This window comes from Protomyctophum bolini, assembly GCF_963924005.1.
Source record: "Protomyctophum bolini genome assembly, chromosome: 16".
Lineage (NCBI taxonomy): Eukaryota > Metazoa > Chordata > Actinopteri > Myctophiformes > Myctophidae > Protomyctophum > Protomyctophum bolini.
Genome location: NC_137877.1, coordinates 19,750,627 through 19,770,386, shown reverse-complemented (window position 1 = coordinate 19,770,386; position 19,760 = coordinate 19,750,627). Strand labels below are relative to the sequence as shown.

Here is a 19,760-nt window from a genome sequence, read left to right as displayed (position 1 = left end):
GTAAATGACACATGTAGAGTAGCAGAACTACGCCTCTGAGAGCCTGATTACTTAGTTTGAATTGTAATGCATTTCTTGTGTTTTCTTCACACGTGTGCAGTTTCCTGACAGTGGGCCATGTGGTGCTGGACATTGTGAAAAGTGTTCCTGAGGTGGACATGGTTCTCCAGAGCTTGCTCACAACCTGTTTCACATCCATGCAGACAGCTAGCCTGACTGTAGACACTGTAGAGGGTAAGACTACATACAGTAGTTAATTAAGTCTTTGTTATCTTCTTTTATTACACGGCTTGGTTGAATGCTTGATTCTGGATAATGACCGATCAGCTCAATAACAGAACGCTGTCCAATCAAAGACTCAGACTCAATGTAATTTACAACTAATTGTTCTCAAGAATGTTTTTTGAAAACATTTGAAGTGAGAAATAGACAATGCTTTTGTTAGTCTGTTTGCTTTTGTTTAAAAAAAAAAGAGTGATTCTGTAAAGTGATCTAATGATAATGTGTACATTGTCAATAAACAAATCTTACCCCCCCCCCCCCCTGCTATAGACCAGTGGTTTCCAAATGGTGAGCCAATGTAAACTGGTGTGCCTTAACTGGAAGTTAATAACGTGTCACATTGTGATGCGTTGTGAACTGGATGTAGATTCTTATTGTTATAGAGGGTATTTTGCAATTTGCATCAAAATGAACACAGATGGGCATTGAGATTTTGTCTTGTCCTTTTGCTGTTCCTTGGGCACAAAAGGTTTGAAAACCACTGGTATAGACTAGCCAAATTGATCTTTTTTAAATCTTTAATCATAATTCATAATTTATTTTATGTTTTTGCATTTGTTGGTTTTGTTTGCCCTTCTTGTTTTGCAGAAATTTTGGACAATGTCTTAAACGATGCCGGCCAACTCCAAGAGAACTTCCTGATGCTAATGACCAACCAGACCCAAGCAAGTGCTTGGATTGGTCACGTCATGGACAGTGTAATAGCGATTATTATGGAGGTAGAGTTCCCTACTATATGAGCTTGTACTGAAGGTCTTTTAGCATCAGCATAGACTGAACATATATGAATAAAGTGACACTGCCTGTCATTAGTGATCACTGCACATACAGTAATGTGCAGGAAATGTATGCATGTTTTTGTTAGTCACGGCAAGGAACATTAGAAAGCAGTATTAATCACACTTGATTTGCCCTGCATCATGTTTACAGTGGTGGAAGAATGACTCTTACTTAAGTAAAAGTAGCAACCCAAAAATTGTGCTTTACATATGAGTAGTACCGTAAAAACTAATACTTTACATGGTATAACCACAACTTGAATTGTGCCTCCTGGGTGTTGCGTTGTTCCTAGAACTGGAGGTCTGAAAAAAATATTTTTTAGACCTCCAGTTCTAGGAAACACAGAATGGGGGGACAGCTATAAGGTATATTTATTTTATAATATAGTAAAATGTTGAAAATGAGTGGTATTCCCTTTAAGTACAGTACTTGAGTACCAGTAATTGTACTTGCTTCTCTAGGGTCTGACATCTCAGGGTCCTGTAACATGTGAGAGCCTACTGGGGCCGTTTGAGTGGCTCTTAGCCTATGAGACAGTGGATGCCAGCTTCTGGAGGACCATGCTATGCCAGAACAGCTCCAGCTTGCAGCAAGCCCTGCAGACTGGCTGGATGCCTTTGACCCAGCAGGTAAGATGACACTACAAAAACTATAAAGACACTGTAGTTGTGGACGTTCTAGGAAAGATGTATCAATTCCCTGAGTCTGTCCTGTGATACACCTCCATGCATACAGTTATACCGTACTGTATGTCTCAAAGCATATATGCTATATGCTATCATTAAGAGCTGGCCTGATTAGTCATGTCCCTCATGGTAACTCCAATCGCAAACTTGATATTTAGTTTCACCTGGCTGAATAGAAGACTAAAGATAGTATGGTGAACTTATGATGTAAAATATTGTATACAATACATTCCAGCATGGTATTTGCCCTTCATTCCATAGCATAGGAGAGTGTTGCGCATAGCTTGTATTACATAAAGAGAGAGAGAGAGAGAGAGAGAGAGAGAGAGAGAGAGAGAGAGAGAGAGAGAGAGAATGTTCTGGGTGTGTCTAGAAATTCAGGAAAAGTGGATTCTATTTTCTCAGTGTGTTCACGTCATCCTCTGTCAATTCTCTTGATTATTGTACATATTTCAGCATTGTGTCTGGTTCAGAAATGTCTTCTGCTTGTGGACAACATGCCTATCTTGATTTGCAGTATGGTCAAATATCTAGGCAGGGTATAATGTTTAAACTGTAATGGTTGGGCGGAATATCAAAAGCACAGACTTGTATCCCCCCATGCCTCCCAGGGATGTAAGCTATGTCATACTACTTTTGTTTCCGCAGTTTCAACAAACATACGCCACCATCGTCAACCAAGGGGTTTACAACGTCACCCTTCCCATGATCCTCTCCGAGTGGCAAAAGCTGTATGGCAGCAGTGTCCAGTTTGGAGCGTTGCTGGACAAAATGCCCGGGGAGCTTGGTGAAGGCTACTGGATGAGCTGGGTTTCATGGGACATCACTTATGATGTGGCTGGGACTCTTCTGGAAAGGTCTTTAACAACACTCTTCTCCCTGCGATAATGTACCGATATCCATTGAAGGGCATTGGGCATAGCCTACATTCCGAAACACAATATCCTAAATGCTATAGACATACAGCACATCCTCAAACATCTTGATGTGAGATCTTTCATGCCAGCTCTATCAGTATATAGAATAAGAGAGGCCAATTAAACACTTACAGTGCCTTACACTTTGTTGCATGACACATAATGAAAATAGGTGATCTACAAACTTAATTTTTGAGCTTCATTTTTGAAAATTTAAATAATATTAGAAATATTTAGAAAAGTCTTGATCCATTTTTGAAAACCTTTTTAGGGTTATAGTGGTTCATAACATTTCTTTAGAAAAATAACAGTCAAGCGGGAATAGGATGTGTTTCTGTGAGAGATGCATGAGCACCATGCACCCTGTTTATACAGTACACTCAAATTATGCATTCTAAAACCAGGCACTCAACCAAATTTTTCTCTCTTTTCAAAACATTATGAGTTGCGAACTGGCACTTTAAAGATGGAGTGCCGTTTTCTGTTTTGCATGTATCTATGGAGTTAACATTACTCTAATAGACCCCCAGGTGTGGTTATAATATTCAGTCTTCCCTGTGTATTTTTGGTTTCTTCCTGAAAGCTGAAAGCCTTTGAGTCAAAAGGCCCAATCGAAATAACACCATTTTAGTGACATCATAACGTAGGTTACGTAGGTAACCACGGTTATGTGAGCGATTGGATCACTCCAATATATGATAGTTCCGTCCGCAGGCGGAGCGTCGAGCGGACTTACCGATGATCCCGTGCTAACAGCCACGGGAAAATGACGTGTGAGTGAGGCACCGCCTCCCGAGGTTACTTTGCTCGCACACGTCATTTCCCCTTCCTCGTACCCTTTCCGAGGCGCGATAGATCACCGCGACTATAATTGGAGTGATCCAATCGCTCACATAACCGTGGTTACCTACGTAACCTACGTTATGTAGCGCTATATTGGATCACTCCAATATATGATAGTACACTACCAGATCAGTCGGGGACCTATCAATGAGAACAAGAGCCAGGCCCTCCCGGTGGGAGCGGCCAGCCCCAGCTCAATCACAAAGAGGGGCCCACTGTCTCCGAAGGAGCAGAGGCCACCCCTAAAACGGCTTGTTCCAACCGGTTCTCAGGGACCACATTGACGCAGTAGAACCTGGTGAAGGTACTAGGCGACGTCCAGCTGGCTGAGGCACAGATGTCCGAAAGGGGGACACCCTTAAGCTGCGCCCAAGAAGTAGCCATGCCCCGAACCGAGTGCGCCACCACCGCGGGCGGCAGAACCTGCCCCGCCAAGTGGTAAGCACAGGCAATTGTATCAACAAGCCAATGTGAGAGTCTTTGCTTTGAGAGCCCTTGGCCCAAGACTCTATCACCATAGCATACGAAGAGCTGATCAGTCAGTCTGACCGCCTTCGTTCGCACAACGTAGGCGTCCAAAGCCCTCACCGGGCAGAGGACGTGAGGAGCATCACCCGAGCCCTCCCCACTCAAGGGGGGGGGGGGACATAGGCAGACAGGTGAAAAGGCCGATTCACCTGTCCCACGGACAGAACCTTCGGCAGAAAGGAGGAATCGGGTCGCAAAGTAACACTCGATTTACCAGGACCCATCTGGAGACACTCTGCGCTCATCGAGAGTGCATGGAGCTCCCCAACCCTCTTTGCAGAGGTGACTGCCAAGAGAAACTCAGCCTTCCGTGAAGGTGCTGAAGAGAGGCAGTATCCAGAGGCTCGAAGGGAGGTTTCCCGAGTGCTGAGAGCACCAAGCCAAGGTCCCCAGCGAGGACCCAAAGAGCCTTCAATGGGCGGAGGTGCCTTCCTTTCATAAAGCGCGACAGCAATGGATGCTTACCCAGCTGTCCGTCAAAGCCATCAGAATGGCATGCAGAGATAGCGGCCACATACACCTTTAGAGCGTTGGCCGCCCTGCCCTCGTCCAGCAGTGCCTGCAGAAAGTGTAGCACAATCTGAACATCACAGTGTTCCGGGTCAGCACCACAGGTCGCGCACCAAGTGCGGAACCGGCGCCAGCAAACCTGGTATGTTGCAATAGTAGACGGGGCTCTGGAACTCTGCAACGTATGTAGAACTCCCTCTGGGAGACCTAGACCCGACCCCCTGCGCCTCTCAGGGGCCAAGCCCATAGCTGGAGGCGACCGGGCGGGGGTACCACAGGGCTCCCCGACTCTGCGAAGCAGGTCGGGCCCCTGGCAACTGCCATGGTGTCCCCACGACCAGAGACCGTAGTACCCTGAAACAAGGGCGTCTCGGTCAACGTGGGGCTATCAGAAGCAACCAATGACCCTCCATCTCGACTCTGTCCGGCGTTGCCTGGATCAGAGGAATGGGGGAAAGGCATAGAGCCGTGTCAGCGGCCAATCGTGTCTCAAGGCATCCAGACCCCGGAGAACTTGCCAGTGAAAGCCAACTGGGGCAGTGAGTGGTCTTCTGGGAGGCAAACAGGTCGACCTGTGCGCTCCGAACCCTGGCCCCCAGTAGTTGCCTGACCGGAGGGTGGAGACAATCCCCCCCTCTCGGTCCATCTCTGGACAGCCTGTCCCCCGCGGAGTTCTGGACCCCTAGGACCTCCGCAGCCTGGAGAGATGTGAAGTGAGCATGAGCCCACACTAGAAGCTCCCGCGTCATCTCGTGGAGACGGCGGGATCTCAATCCACCTTGATGGTCGACGGCCACCACGTAGTGTTGTCTGACCCGACCAACACATGCCGGCCTTCCAAACACTGAGGAAAATCCCATAGAGCTAGGCGCACAGCTCTGAGCTCTAGGACGTCGACGTGTCGGACCATCCGTCCCAGGTGGAACCGGTGGAGAAAGGACAGAATACTTTCACTGCTCTGTCTGTCCTGGCTTGGCCGGCACCTTGGAGCGTAAAGACCAAGTGTGCAACATAGGAGCCCAGCAGCATGGCTGCATTAAGGCGGGCCACAGCGGCCAGGACATTAACGTGCCGTTCAGGAGCTGGTGACTTGTCGACTCGTCGCAGGTCCCAGCAACCATCGTACTTCTCTACGGCATCTGACAGCCGGAGTGCCCACAGCAGGGAGACTGCCACCGCCGGTGGGCTCTTGCCCATAATCTTCCACACTCACAGGTGGGAAGCGGCCATCCCGGTGCTGCACCGTCCCAGATGGGGGAGGCGATTGTCACCAGGGAAGGAGCCTTGTGGGTCGACGGCCTCTAGCCAGGATGCATAAAGCGAGCCAATAGAGCCCGTCAGGTCGCAGGCTCGACAGCGCAAGGGGAAAGGTTGACTACCTAGTCACCTCCCTACTAAGTCACGCCTAAATGTCGTCGGGATCGGACTCGAGCCCGCGACACGCTGTCGGGCCGGGATACCAGCCTAGATGCCTGGACCACAAGGCCGGCCCAGGCCAGAGTCCTGCCACCACTGGGTGTGCATGCTCTAGACCCAGGCAACAAAGCAGACACAGTGCCCGATGGGCTGTGGCCAGCTCTAAGCTAACAACAAGCAGCGAAGGCTATCGCCAAAGCTAGACTGTATAAACCTGTATCACACGTCGTATATCAGCCTTCGGCTTATACGGGTGACAGGACAGAAATATAATATGTACAGTATATTATATATAAAGCTTTATCGCACTTATTCAGGCGATAGGACAGAAGTATAATATACACCGTCACTTGTGTATTAATATACTGGTAGCAAAAGGCATCACACACCGTACCTTGGCCGTTGGGACATACGGGTGATGGAATACAAACCGCAGTTTAAACTGTGCAGCGTAAAAAAAAATATATATATAAGGCTGTATCACACGCCGTATATCAGCCTCTGGCTTATACGGGCGACAGGCCAAAAATATATTATATACACCGTCACCGATGTAATGTAACGTACACATACACATCAGACTTCACCACACACCGTATATCGGCCCTTGGCCTATACGGGTGACAGAAGCCAAATATATAGCATTTAAAGCTGCATCAAACACCGTATATCGACCCCTGGTGTATACGCATAATAGGGTAGAAGTATAATACATAGTTACTGTGTAACGTGCAATATACTGGCAGATAAACCTCAGCACCCACCGTATATTGGCCCTGGCCTATACGGGTGATAGTCTACAGACAACAGTCACCTGTCAGCTGTGCAACACAGGAACACATAAAGCTGTATCACGCACCGTACATTAGCCTGTGGCTTATACGGGTGATAAGACATTATATACCCGGTTACCTGTGTAACGTATATAATATACAATATATGCTATATCACACACCATATTGTCCTAGCTTTAGCTCATATGGGTGACAGCACAGAAAGAGTTAAATATACAGATAAACAGTTACTATTGAACTCACAAATGTATAAAGCTTTATCACACCGTACGTTAGCCCGTGGCTTATACGGGTGACAAGACAGAGAATATTATATACCCAGTTACCCTGTAACGTATATAATATACAACATATGCTATATCACACACCATATATTGGCCTAGCTTCAGCTCATATGGGTGACAGGCAACACAGAGAGATAAATATACAGATGAACAGTTACTATTGAACTTACAAATGTATACATAAAGCTTTATCACACCGTATATTGGCCCTTGGCTCATACTGGTGACAGCACGGAAAATATTATATACGCAGACACCCGTGTACGTATAGAATATATAGTATAACCATATCACACACCGCATACTGGCCCTTGGCTCATACGGGTGATAGAATACCAACAAGAGTCAACTGTGCAACGTATAAATATACAAGGCTGTACCACACAGTATATTGGCCCTTGGCTCATACTGGTGACAGCACAGAAAACATCATATACGCAGACCTGTGTATATATAGAATATACAGCATAGCTATATCACACACCGTATACTGGCCCTGGGCTCATACGGGTGATAGAATACCAACAAGAGTCAACTGTGCAACGTATAAATATACAAGGCTGTACCAGTGTACCACACAGTATATTGGCCCTTGGCTCATACTGGTGACAGCACAGAAGACATTATATACGCAGACCCATGTAATGATGTACGTATAGAATATACAATATAACTATATCACACACCGTATACTGGCGCTTAGCTCATACGGGTGATAGAATACCAACAAGAGCCAACTGTGCGATGTATAAATATACAAGGCTGTATCACACGCCGTATATTGGCCCTCGGCTCATATGGGTGACAGGCTAGCACACAAAGAGTTAAATGTACAGTTTCCATGTGTAAATATTAATATACAGTCACTTAGTTGCAATGTATAGTATAGAGAAACTGTGTCACACCACTTAGTAGCCTTGGGCTTTACAGGGGTGACAGAATACAAATAACCAGTTGCTCATGAAACTTACAAATGTACAAAGCTTTATCACACATGATAAAAGCCATATGATATACAGACACTTGTGTTAATGATATAGTATAGGAAGACCTTATCACACACCGTTTATTAGCCTTTGGCTTTATACGGAGGGACAAGACAGGACAAAACAAGTAACAATACTTTGTGTAGTGCTTGTGCAACTGCAATGTGAATTAGCACCGCAGCCAACTGAGCTCTCGATCTCAGCTGTGTGCCTGGTGTACTGCGTCATGTGAGCGGTCGATTTAATACCCCTATTCTGACGGATTTAAATCACCACAGCTCCTCACGGAGAGCGAGTCACAGTAACGAGACGGGGGGAGCAGAGAACGCGTGGCGTGTCCTTCTTCCCCTGGGAGACGAGTCACTATAGCTGCCCAGTGGGCTAGCGAGACACGCTCCGCAGCCGTCTATAGGGAAGGCGTCCGTTCCCGAAAGTGAGAGCCGGGAGGGACCGGCAAAACAGACAGACAGTACAGTACAATGAAAGACAGCTAGTCCAACAAGGGCAACCTCCTGACGCCGCGGCACGGGCGACCGGCCCGTGCCACCGTAGCACGGTGGTGTTTTTAGCTTTAGCCTCAAACACACTGATACAAAGAAGGCAACTCAGAGAGGAGCCAAGCTGGCTGCTCAGAGGGAGTTATACGCTTCTTACGGTAATACTTCAGTCCTTACCAACCGACTTACCGACGTCGCCGAGGAAAGAAAAGAGGAAGGGGAAATGACGTGTGCGAGCAAAGTAACCTCGGGAGGCGGTGCCTCACTCACACGTCATTTTCCCGTGGCTGTTAGCACGGGATCATCGGTAAGTCCGCTCGACGCTCCGCCTGCGGACGGAACTATCATATATTGGAGTGATCCAATATAGCGCTACATAACCCTAACCCTTCCCACATTATCATACATTATCATACAAGTTCAGGTGGGTGGTGCTAAGGTGCAAACCAGGTATACTTAATGAACTGGTGGACGTGGCCACATAAAAACATAATTTTAACACTTTCTGTACACTTTTTTTTAAAGAAATCTTCCTCCTAGTATAATCATATACTTGATGATCATGTTTCAGGAGGGGAAAAAAATCACGGCACTCCGTCTTTAAATTATTTTTTACAAATTTCTACCTCTTCATTTGTCAAGAAGCAATCTTTTAACACATGGATAGTTCCCAGTCATAGACTAGCATGAGAGCAACCATGTGGTCTTTTTGTTTTTGTTTCAGAGTTATGTGGGCCATAGCCAGGTTTGGTGAGAATCTTGAGAGCAGTCCCTTATGGCCCCAGGTGAAGACCTACATCCACTTGGCTAACTGGATTGTAAACTACAAGCCCGGCGTCACTGTAGAGCCAGCCAACTGTGAGTCCATCCGTATGCTATTCGCTTGGTTTATGAACAAGAATGTTACAGGTTTAATGGCAATATAGGAAGAGTTTTGGAACGCTCAAAATATAAGAAAAAGTAATTCTGCACACCTACAATGGACAGGTGCGTCGGATAACTGGAACTGATAAGTAGAGAAAAATAATCCCGCACACTGTCTTCACAGCATGTTGCCTGATGAAGGTCTGACGACCGAAACGTTGCTCAATAAAATCTAAACTCAAGTGAAGATAGTGTGCGGGATTCTTTTTCTCTACTTTTTTGGAACGCTCAAAATGAAATATGATGTTCAAATAAGCCCTGTTTGCCAATACAGGTGTGCATTTTCTCCTTTTTGAAGTCCGATCTATCTGAAAACACCTCAGCTTTAAATACCATTAACAGCCAGGAGGTGAGATGCCGTGAACGTATTTGACCAATTTTTATAAATCAGACCAAAACAAAAAAAACAATTCAATTATCAAACTACAGTCAAAATGGCCTTGAGACAAGTCTAGGCTTGGCAAGCATCGATAATTAGGAAAACTAGGCCGATACCCATTGGGAACGCATGCTACTCTGTATATTTCAGCTGACCACCCACACCACATACCCCATGTGCCATTCAAGCAAAAAGAACAACAGGGTTCTTATAACTAACAAAAGTCTGGACAATGAGGCATGGGTGTCTTACCTAAAATACTACCCCCACACCTAATACCATTGTCCCACACATTTCCAACCCATCAGCCTAACCCTTTACCAGTCAGGGAGGCCTGGGGCTGCTGTGCTGGCTGACAGAGCAGGTGTTGCTTGCTGCAGTGGCTGCCTGGACGAGCTGGAAGCTCAACAGTTGTGTTGCGGTGGTACTGTAGCTCCTTGGTGGTGTGGGTGGTGTTAGCAGTGGGTGGTGGTGGTCACTGCCCTCAGGTCGGCACCACTGTGTGCAGTTCAGCTGTTGCCAGGGTAAGGCCTATAGGCTTCCGGGTTAGTTAGTGCTGTGGCCCCCTCCCTGACAACGCTCCTGGCAACCAACCAACAACTGCCAGGGCTCGTAGGCAGGCTGATAGCTAATCCACTGGGGCTGGTAGCTGGGCTCAGCAGTTTTGTAGTAAATGTATACTGATTTCTAACCACTTTCAACCTGCTCTAGTCCAGTTTGCCGTGTGCTCATGTTAAAAGCTTCAGCAATCAGGATACTTCTCAACACCTGTGTGTTGATTTATGACCGATGTCGCTTTAGTTCTGTCTAAAGAGCGTAATTAGAGAGCTTTCTCCACACAGCCATTTATGAAAGCCAGCTAAAAGCCCAAATCAGGCCTGTGCCAGCTGAGTTTTGATCAATCCTATCTTTATGTCGGAGATTAAATCATGCACTCTGGACAGCGTAATGGGTGTTGTTTGGCTACGGTGCATTCAACATTTGTCTGCATGTGTAAAATGTATTGCCATGGTGCATTAGCTATAAATAATACTAAGTTTACTGGTCATAATAAATAACAATAATGATGTTAAATACATTGTATGTTGAATGAAAGTATTATCCTACTATAAATGCGTCACGTCTCTGCGTACGTGCGTACGTGTGTTCATGCGTGCGTGCGTACGTGTGTGTACGGTTGTAATGCGCGTAACTCGACAACCGTTTGCCCTACCGACTTCACATTCGACACACGCGGTCCACACCCCCGCAGGTAGTGCAGTGCCCAGTATCGAGTCGAGCGGACCCACGGTTCTCCAGAACCACCACAAAAGGCACTGGTCAGGCTCTGCCATTGGCAATCCCCTCAGTGGGAATCCCCTCACCTGTGCAATTGCCAGGCTCTACCTCAGCCAATTAAGGCTCAGGCAATTGAGCAACACATTGTGGATTTTCTTTTGACACAACAGCAACAAAGGTAAAACGGGTGCTATATGACAACGGATATTATTAGGTTCCCAAGTTGCATCGTTCCCAAGTAGGCCGGTGGCCAACGGGCACGTACAGGTCTATAAGTGTAATCTGCATTATAACTGATAGAGGAATCTCCCGCTCTCAGTCCCTAAGCTCCACAACTATGCATGTGCAGATTCACTCAGGTTGCAGAGGTTTTCTTCCCCTGAGTGAAATTCCCTTTGCATCATTTACTCCCTAAAGCTGCCAGGCGGAAAACATCTATCTATATAAGAGTTGTAATGTTTGGGGAACCAAACATACTGTAGGTCTTACTGTAGTTTACAGTATGTTTAAAATAAAATTCTGTAGAATAGTGGGCCAAATGCAAAGGAGTACGGTAGTAACTTGAATACAAGAAGAATCTTTGTTTGTAAAACATTACTTTTCAGTGAATGAAGAATCCCAAAAATAAGAAAATAGTATAATAAGTTCAGTGTTAATTTTGACCACCCACTTTTATTTAGTTGTAGTCATAGTTTACTAGTCATAGTCTTTACTTTTGAATACAATTTCACTTAATTTTAGTCATATTTTACTAATCTGAATTGTTTTAGTTTTAGTTGACTAAATATCATAAGATTTTAGCCAACTAAATCTGCAGTTGATTTGGTCGCAAATTCAAGCCTTTTTACACTTTGTTGCATGCTGAAAATAGTTGTGTGACACGTTGTGAGCTTGTACCTTGTAGATCTGTTGTTTTCAGAGCGCAATTCACAAGCACAACCATAAAATGATGTGTCTTTTAGTTCTTCTGGATCGTTTTGTTGATGGAATTGTCAACATATTCAGTCTTCAGTCGCCAAGTAGTGAACACATTTTTTCGTTATAGTCAAGTAGTCAACAAAATGAACACTGTCACATTGTAATCCAAAGCCTCTCGTATCGGCTCGCAGTGTTTACCTTTCCAAAATATAACCATATAAGAAGAACATTTACTTTTCAAACTACTGTATTCCCTAGCTAAATTGGCTCATGCTCGAATGATGCACAGTTTGCACACGCCTGGGCACACGCGTGAATGCTCTCCCATTGAACCCACAGGCACGCCAACGCACATTATTCACTTGTGCAGCACAGTTTGAACCAGAAGTGAATTAAAAAGTAAAGTTTTTCTACATAAAGTGGTGTTTTGAAAGTTGCAAAGACATAATTATAGAACACAATTGGGATTACACTGTGAGCGTTTCTTTTTTTCTTACCAAATTGTTTTATATAGATTTGCTGCTGTTAATCTTGGCCTCAATTTACTATTTTCTTTGTTTTTGGATTCTTAAATCACTATAAAGGAATGCTATACAAACAAAAGTTCTCTCTCTCACGGTGTGAGTACATTTTAGAAATTAAGTATTTTTTGCGGGTGAACTTACGGTATTTAAAGACATCCCTGTGTGTGCGTGTGCGTGCGTGCGTGCGTGCCTTTGGGTGTGTTGTCTAAATGTATTAAAATTTTACTTTATTTTTGCCCCCTCCAGGTTCTCTTGACATCAGCACTTTATCTCTTGATTGTGATACTGGTTTGAACTGGCCACAGTTTGTACAAGCAACATCCCAGGCTATGATGTCACTTCCAAACAATCCTCAAATTCTAATCAGGTAATGTTCAGAGTGCAGGGGCCACAATGCAGCAATGTGACAAATGTAGATCCTATGGCTTGAATAGCACACATTTACACTAGTATATACCGTTTATATAGTGCATTTTTGGTGGCAGGCAGAAACATTGTATCTCTAGCATTAAAATTGAAAAAAAAATATGATGTGCAACCTCACAATGCGTAGCCGTAGATCAGCTATTTTTGCTGCTGTCTAGGTTTCATAAATATGTATTTAACCAATGAAAAGCATTAACAAGCTAAATAGTAACTAACTTGTTTTTGTCCTTCTCTGCTCTCTGCAGCTGTCTCCAGGGGTCGGCCAATCTGCTGCAGCATGTCTACGGTGGTGTCCTGAAACATCAAGCAGCGTTATTCTTCAAACAAGAAATCCCGGGGGGTGACGGACTCTCTGCCTACTTGAGCAACCTTGTGTCTGGCCTAGACGACTTTTTCCAGACAATGACAAGGTTGAACAGCAGCCATCTCTCCGACACTGAGGTCCTGCTCCCCTTAGTCCACAACCTGCTGCAGTCCACTGGCCTGTCACCTCTGATGCCCCTGCTTTACGCCAACGGTCCCCTCAATGCCTCTGCGCTGATTGGCGTGGCTGTGAAGCTCGGGAGGCAAAACCAATACATCTTTGCCTTCAATGAGACGGACCCCACACTGCCTGACTTGGAGCATATGTTGATGCAGCTTCTGTCTTTGGAGGGCAACCTGGCCCTGCCCCTGTCCCTCAGCATGGGGCACACTCTGCTCACATACTCAAAATCCCTCAGCCCAGAAGGTGTGGTCCGTCTCCGGGAGGCTCTCCAGCCTTTCACCAACCAGACCTCAACTGGTCTAGCAGAGGCCATTCTCACTGCGGTAGAGCTGCTGAAGAGGGCAGTGGATGCCCCCAATGGAGACCCCACGAATATTATCCTTGGATACCTTCGCCAGCTGCAAGAATTCTTGGCTTCGGCTCTCAGGTTGCGCAGAATGGATCAGTTCTATTTACCCAGCGGGCAGCTGAGCACTGGCCAAGTCACTGACCTCCACCTTGTTGCTATGGACATCCTCAAACTTGTCACCCCTGATGGCATTCAGAACCTCACAGTGGCAGGGCCAGACACTGCCCAGAGGGTGGTTCTAGGGAAAATACTGGCAGGCCTGCCTGTTGAGGCCCAGGCGCAAGCATATGGCTTTATTGCAGATTTACAAACACTATTGGATCAGCTGTCATTCTGTACGTCAACGGGTCAGAACTGTGCTGCCAGCGTCTCGGAAATCTTCACCCTCCTGGAGCAGATTGTAGTGATAATGGTAGAAGGAAAAGGTAGCGTTACCATCAGCGTGGCCCCAGCAAACCCTTTTCTGAGGAACCACGAATCTCTGCAGATGACAGTCACCTTGTTCTCGCTTCTCCTCCCCCCAAGTGATGTTGCCTTTGTGAAACCATTTAACCAGGCCCTGTATTTCATCAAGTTGATTATGGCTAAACCAAACGTTACAGTGGCCGATGTCCAGAATGCCCTGATACAGTCAAACCTCACCCTGGTGGAGCTGAATGGTATTGCAGCCTTAGCTGGGGCCGCAAACATTAACGACCTCATGGTTAATATTTTGGGTATCATTAAAGCCCGCCAGTGTTTTGAGCCACAGGATACCCCGGGTGTGACAACCCAGTGTGTTATGGGACTGGTAAATGGGCTCACTGGGTTCCTGGTGAATGTACCATACCTGCGTAATGAAACAGCCATCCTATCCCTCATCCCATTGCTTGTGAATAAAACCATCAGTGATGTGACATATACAGACTACAGTTCTGATCCGCACATGGCCACCATGCAAATCCTGAACAGTGCTCTGGCTAACATCAAGATGAACCTCCAGCTACTGAATCTGAGCTCCCCGGACATTGTGAATGAAATCAGGGTGGTGGAGGGTCTTTTGAAACTTGCCGCCAACACTTGGCCCTTAAACGCACTCAACTCCACCCTGCTGGCGAACCCCCAGTCCGCTCAGGTGGTCTACCTGGGGATTGCCCAGTGGTACCTGGAAAAGTTGGAGAATGTCACCATGACCAGCTCATTTAACGACCTCCTCTACCCACTCTACCGTTTCACAGAAATGCAGGTGGCTGTACAACTGGCACAGTCCAATTTCTCTTTATTTGTCAGTAACCAGGTGGAGGAATTGATGAATAACCTCCACTACCCTATAGATGGGACAGGGTTGAGTGAGATCGGGCAGACCGTCATCGAGATTCTCCAGCATCAGATCAAATTAATAAAGTTCAACCTAGAGGTTCAGGGTGACTATTTCCATGGTATGGGTGAGGAGCCAGTGCTCAACACAACTGTCCTATATTCTATTGAAAACCAAATCACACAGCAGCTGAACCTCATACGCATTTGGATGAAGTACCCTAATGTCACCTCGATCTTCAGCAGCATGCTCCAGTGGGGAAACAATTACACAAATCCTTCTTCTCCAGGCACAGACATCCACCAGCTGCTCCAGACCATGTCGCATTTCTTAAGCAGCGAACAACAGACCTACCTCTCCCTCATTGATACTGCCGCGCAGGCTCTGAACAACGTGGTCATGGTGGCACAACAGCCAGGCGGCCTGCAGAGTGCACAGTTCTCTGGTGCCATCGTGGAAGTAGTCCAAATTGCATTGCACAGCCTGACCGCAGTGACAGGGCCCCTGCCACTGTCTCTCCGCGAGACCATCCTGAGTGTCATTCAGAACTCGCTTAGTCTCGTCTCCTACGGCAACTTCAATTCCGATCCGCACATGGCCACCATGCAGATCCTGAACAGTGCTCTGACTAACATCAAGATGAGCCTTCAGCTGATGAATCTGAGCTCCTCTGACGTCAGAAAAGAAATCATGATGGTGCAGGGTCTGTTGAATCTAGCCACCAACACTGGGCCCTTGAATGCACTCAACTCCACTCTGTTGGAGAACCCCCAATACGCTCAGATAGCCTACCTGGAGATTGCCCAGTGGTACCTGAAGAAATTGGAGAATGTCACCAGCACCAGCTCATTGGACAGCTTCCTCAACCCATTCTACAGTTTCATAGAAATGCAGCTGGCATTACAACTGGCACAGTCCAAGTTCTCTTTATTTGTCAGCAACAAGGTGGAGCATTTGGCAAAGAACCTCCTCTACCCTATAGACGGGACAGGGATTAGTGCGATTGGGCAGACTGTCATAGAGATTCTCCAGCATCAGATGAAACTCAACAAGGTCAACCTAGAGAGTCAGAATGACTATTTCCAGAGTATGGGTCAAGAGCCAATGTTCAACACAACCGTCCTGTATTCTGTTGAGAATCAAATCACACAGCAGCTGAACCTAATACGTGATTGGTTGAAGCACCCTGATGTCACCTCTTTCTTCAGCAACATGCTCCAATGGGGCAGCAATTCCACAAACTCCTCCCCAGGCACAGACATCCACCAGCTGCTCCAGACCATGTCACCTTTCTTCAGCAGCGAAATCATTGACAACGTCACGCAGGCCCTGATGAAGGTTCTCATGGTGGCACAACAGCCAGACGGCGTGCAGAGCGCACAATTCTCAGACGCCGTCCTGGAAGCAGTCCAAACTGCAATGCACGGCCTGACCACAGTGACAGGCCCCCTGCCAGTGTCTGTCCAGGAGACCATCCTGAAAGCCGTGCAGGATGCACTTCATCTCATGTCATACGCCGACTTCACTTCTGATCCGCACATGGCCACCATGCAGGTCCTGAACAGCGTTCTGGCTAACGTCAAGATGAACCTCCAGCTGATGGATCTGAACTCCCCCGAGATCATGAACGAAGTCAGGATGGTGGAAGGTCTGTTGAAACTAGTCGCCAACACTGGGCCCTTAAACACGCTAAATTCAACCCTGCTGGAGAATCCCCAGTACGCTCAGGTGGTCTACCTGGAGATTGCCCAGTGGTATCTGAAAGAACTGGAGAATGCCACCAGCACCAGCTCATTCTACAGCACCCTCTACCCATTCTTCGGTTTCACAGAAATGCAGGTGGCTGTACAACTTCTCTATGCCCATGATTCAGCATTTGTCAATAACCAAGTGGAGCAATTGATACAGAACCTCCATTACCCTATAGATGGGACAGGGATGAGTGAGATCGGGCAGACAGTCATAGAGATTCTCCAGCAGCAGGTGGAAGTCTTGAAGTTCAACATAGAGATTCAGAATGACTATCTCCAGAGTTTGGGTCAAGGGCCATTGTTGAACACATCCATCCTGTATCCTATTGAGAACCAAATCACACAGCAGCTGAACCTCATACACATTTGGATGGAGCACCCCAATGTCACCTCAATCTTCAGCAGCATGCTCCAGTGGGGCAACCGTTCCACAAATCCTTCTCCAGGCACAGACATCCACCATCTGCTACAAACCATGTCACATTTCTTAAGCAGCGAACAACAGACCTACCTCTTCCTCATTGCCAACGCAACGCAGGCCCTGAACAAAGTGGTCATGGTGGCACAACAGCCAGGCGGCCTGCAGAGTGCACAGTTCTCTGGCGCCATCGTGGAAGTAGTCCAAATTGCATTGCACAGCCTGACCACAGTGACAGGGCCCCTGCCAGTGTCTCTCGGCGAGACCTTCCTGAGTGTAGTGCAGGATTTGCTTAGTACAATCGGCAACGTAAGTGCTTTGACTAACATCAAGATCAGTGTCCACCTAATGAATCTGACCACCTTCGAGATCATGAACGAAATCAAGGTGGTGGAGGGTCTGTTGAATCTAGCCACCAACACTGGGCCCTTGAATGCCCTCAACTCCACCTTGCTGGAGAACCCCCAGTATGCTCAGGCGGTCTACCTGGAGATTGCCCAGTGGTACCTGGAAAAGGTGGAGAATGTCACCAGCACCAGCTCATTTAACAGCCTCCTCTACCCACTCTACCGTTTCACAGAAATGCAGGTAGATTTACAACTGGCACAGTCCAATTTCTCTTCATTTGTCAGTAATGAGGTAGAAGAATTGACACAGAACCTCCGCTACCCTATTGACGGGGAAGGGATGAGTGAGATCGGGCAGACAGTCATCAACATTCTCCAGCGTCAGATGGAGCTAATAATGTTCAACCTAGAGAGTCAGAATGACTATTTCCAGAGTTTGGGTCAAGAGCCGTTGTGCAACACAACTATCCTGTATTCTATTGAGAACCAAATCACACAGCAGATAAACCTCATACACCTTTGGATGAAGCACCCCAATGTCACCTCGATCTTCAGCAGCATGCTCCAGTGGGGCAGAAATTCCACAAATACTTCCTCGCCGGTCACAGACATCCACCTGCTGTTCCAGACAATGTCACCTTTCTTCAGCGACGAACAACAAGCCCTCTTCTCCCTCATAAGTAACTTCACGCAGGCCCTGAACATCGCTGTTATGGTGGCACAACAGCCAGGCGGCCTGCAGAGTGCACAGTTCTCTGGCGCCGTCTTGGAAGTAGCCTCAATTGCGATGCACAGCCTGACCGCAGTGTCAGTGGGACTTCACGAGAACATCCTAAGTATCCTGCAGGATTCACTTCATCTCATCCTCAATCCAGAGATGGGATATGCCTCATCACGTAACATCTCTATGCATATCCTCAAGAAACTGGAGTACTTTGTCCAGCAGACGGTGCCTGAGATGTTTTCTGACTATCTGCTGCCGGGAATCCAGATAGTGACCACCTATTTCCAAACCATCTCCATGTCCAGTGGACCAAACCTGTGGAATGAGCTGTGAGTTATATTGCAATGTTAACTTTTTCATTTAGTCACAAGGATACCAGTTTGCTGACCTTGAGTCTTGCAGTTCGTCACTGGCAGGCAGAAACCTTATATCTCCATATTTCATGTTTTTATGTTTTTATAAACTAAATTTACTTTCTCGTATGACAGTGTTCAGATATCGATGTGGCGTGTTGTGAGCTTGTAGATGAGCTAGTACAATTGTCTTTGTTTTCTAGTATTTTCACCTGCAATTACATGTCTTTCCTACCAGTTTTGGACGTACAAGGTTTCAGCCAGACCACAACGATTTGAACTGAAACTCTACAAACAGTGATAATGTGTCTTGTCTCCCATAGCATTTTGAATGAGATGGAGACGATCCAGGGCGTTGTTCCCTCAAACATGGCCCAGGACTACATCTCTATGATCATTAACGTCACTCAGTTCATCTTGGAGCCCAGCCAAGGCAAGTCCCAGTGTCTCTGTAGGTGGCCAGCAGCAGGCACTATAATCTTAAACATGCGTTGCACACACTACATGATTATAAAATAATGGCGCCTCACACACTACAGGTTTTTATCAAGATTGTCGTGCTAGGCTGAGCACTTCATGTGATCTCATCTCATGTGATCACATGTTAATCAGACAGCAGATGTAAACGGCGTAACGGTAAAACGTGTGGCGGTTACGGATTAACGTTTGTTCTTGGCACATACAGTATGGACAGGTCCTTTTGTTTCGGTGTCAAAACTCTTCTCATTCACTTAATGTCGTCTCCTTGTAGACTTGCCTCTCTGTCACACGCCACTCCTGACGTCCCACTTGCACAGTAGTTGAAGTTGACAATTTTGGTTTCTTACTAATGTCACCTTCATTTCCTATGATTGCAGGAAACGTGAGTCTCTGGACAAGTTTTGAGACAGGAAACCTGCCTGTAATCATTAGTCAGGTAAGGCCTATCAAGTTTTATTTGGTAGGCTAACACTACAATAACAACACTACAATATACAACAAAATAAAAAAACTGCTAATACTAATACTAAAAGAACAATACATTTTTTTTTAAATATATTTTTCATCCCACGATTTTGTAAC

General features: G+C 46.4%; 1 protein-coding gene across 1 annotated transcript in view; it reads left to right on the top strand.

The window, feature by feature from the left end:
- Positions 1-19,760, top strand: part of abca12 (ATP-binding cassette, sub-family A (ABC1), member 12) — a 105,849-nt gene that overhangs the window by 21,193 nt on the left and 64,896 nt on the right. The window contains exons 12-20 of the mRNA XM_080785324.1: positions 101-234; positions 871-1,001; positions 1,524-1,691; positions 2,397-2,605; positions 9,248-9,381; positions 12,793-12,913; positions 13,218-18,674; positions 19,022-19,131; positions 19,556-19,614. Coding sequence (XP_080641450.1) covers positions 101-234; positions 871-1,001; positions 1,524-1,691; positions 2,397-2,605; positions 9,248-9,381; positions 12,793-12,913; positions 13,218-18,674; positions 19,022-19,131; positions 19,556-19,614 — 6,523 coding nt within the window. The remainder of the gene's footprint in view (positions 1-100; positions 235-870; positions 1,002-1,523; positions 1,692-2,396; positions 2,606-9,247; positions 9,382-12,792; positions 12,914-13,217; positions 18,675-19,021; positions 19,132-19,555; positions 19,615-19,760) is intronic.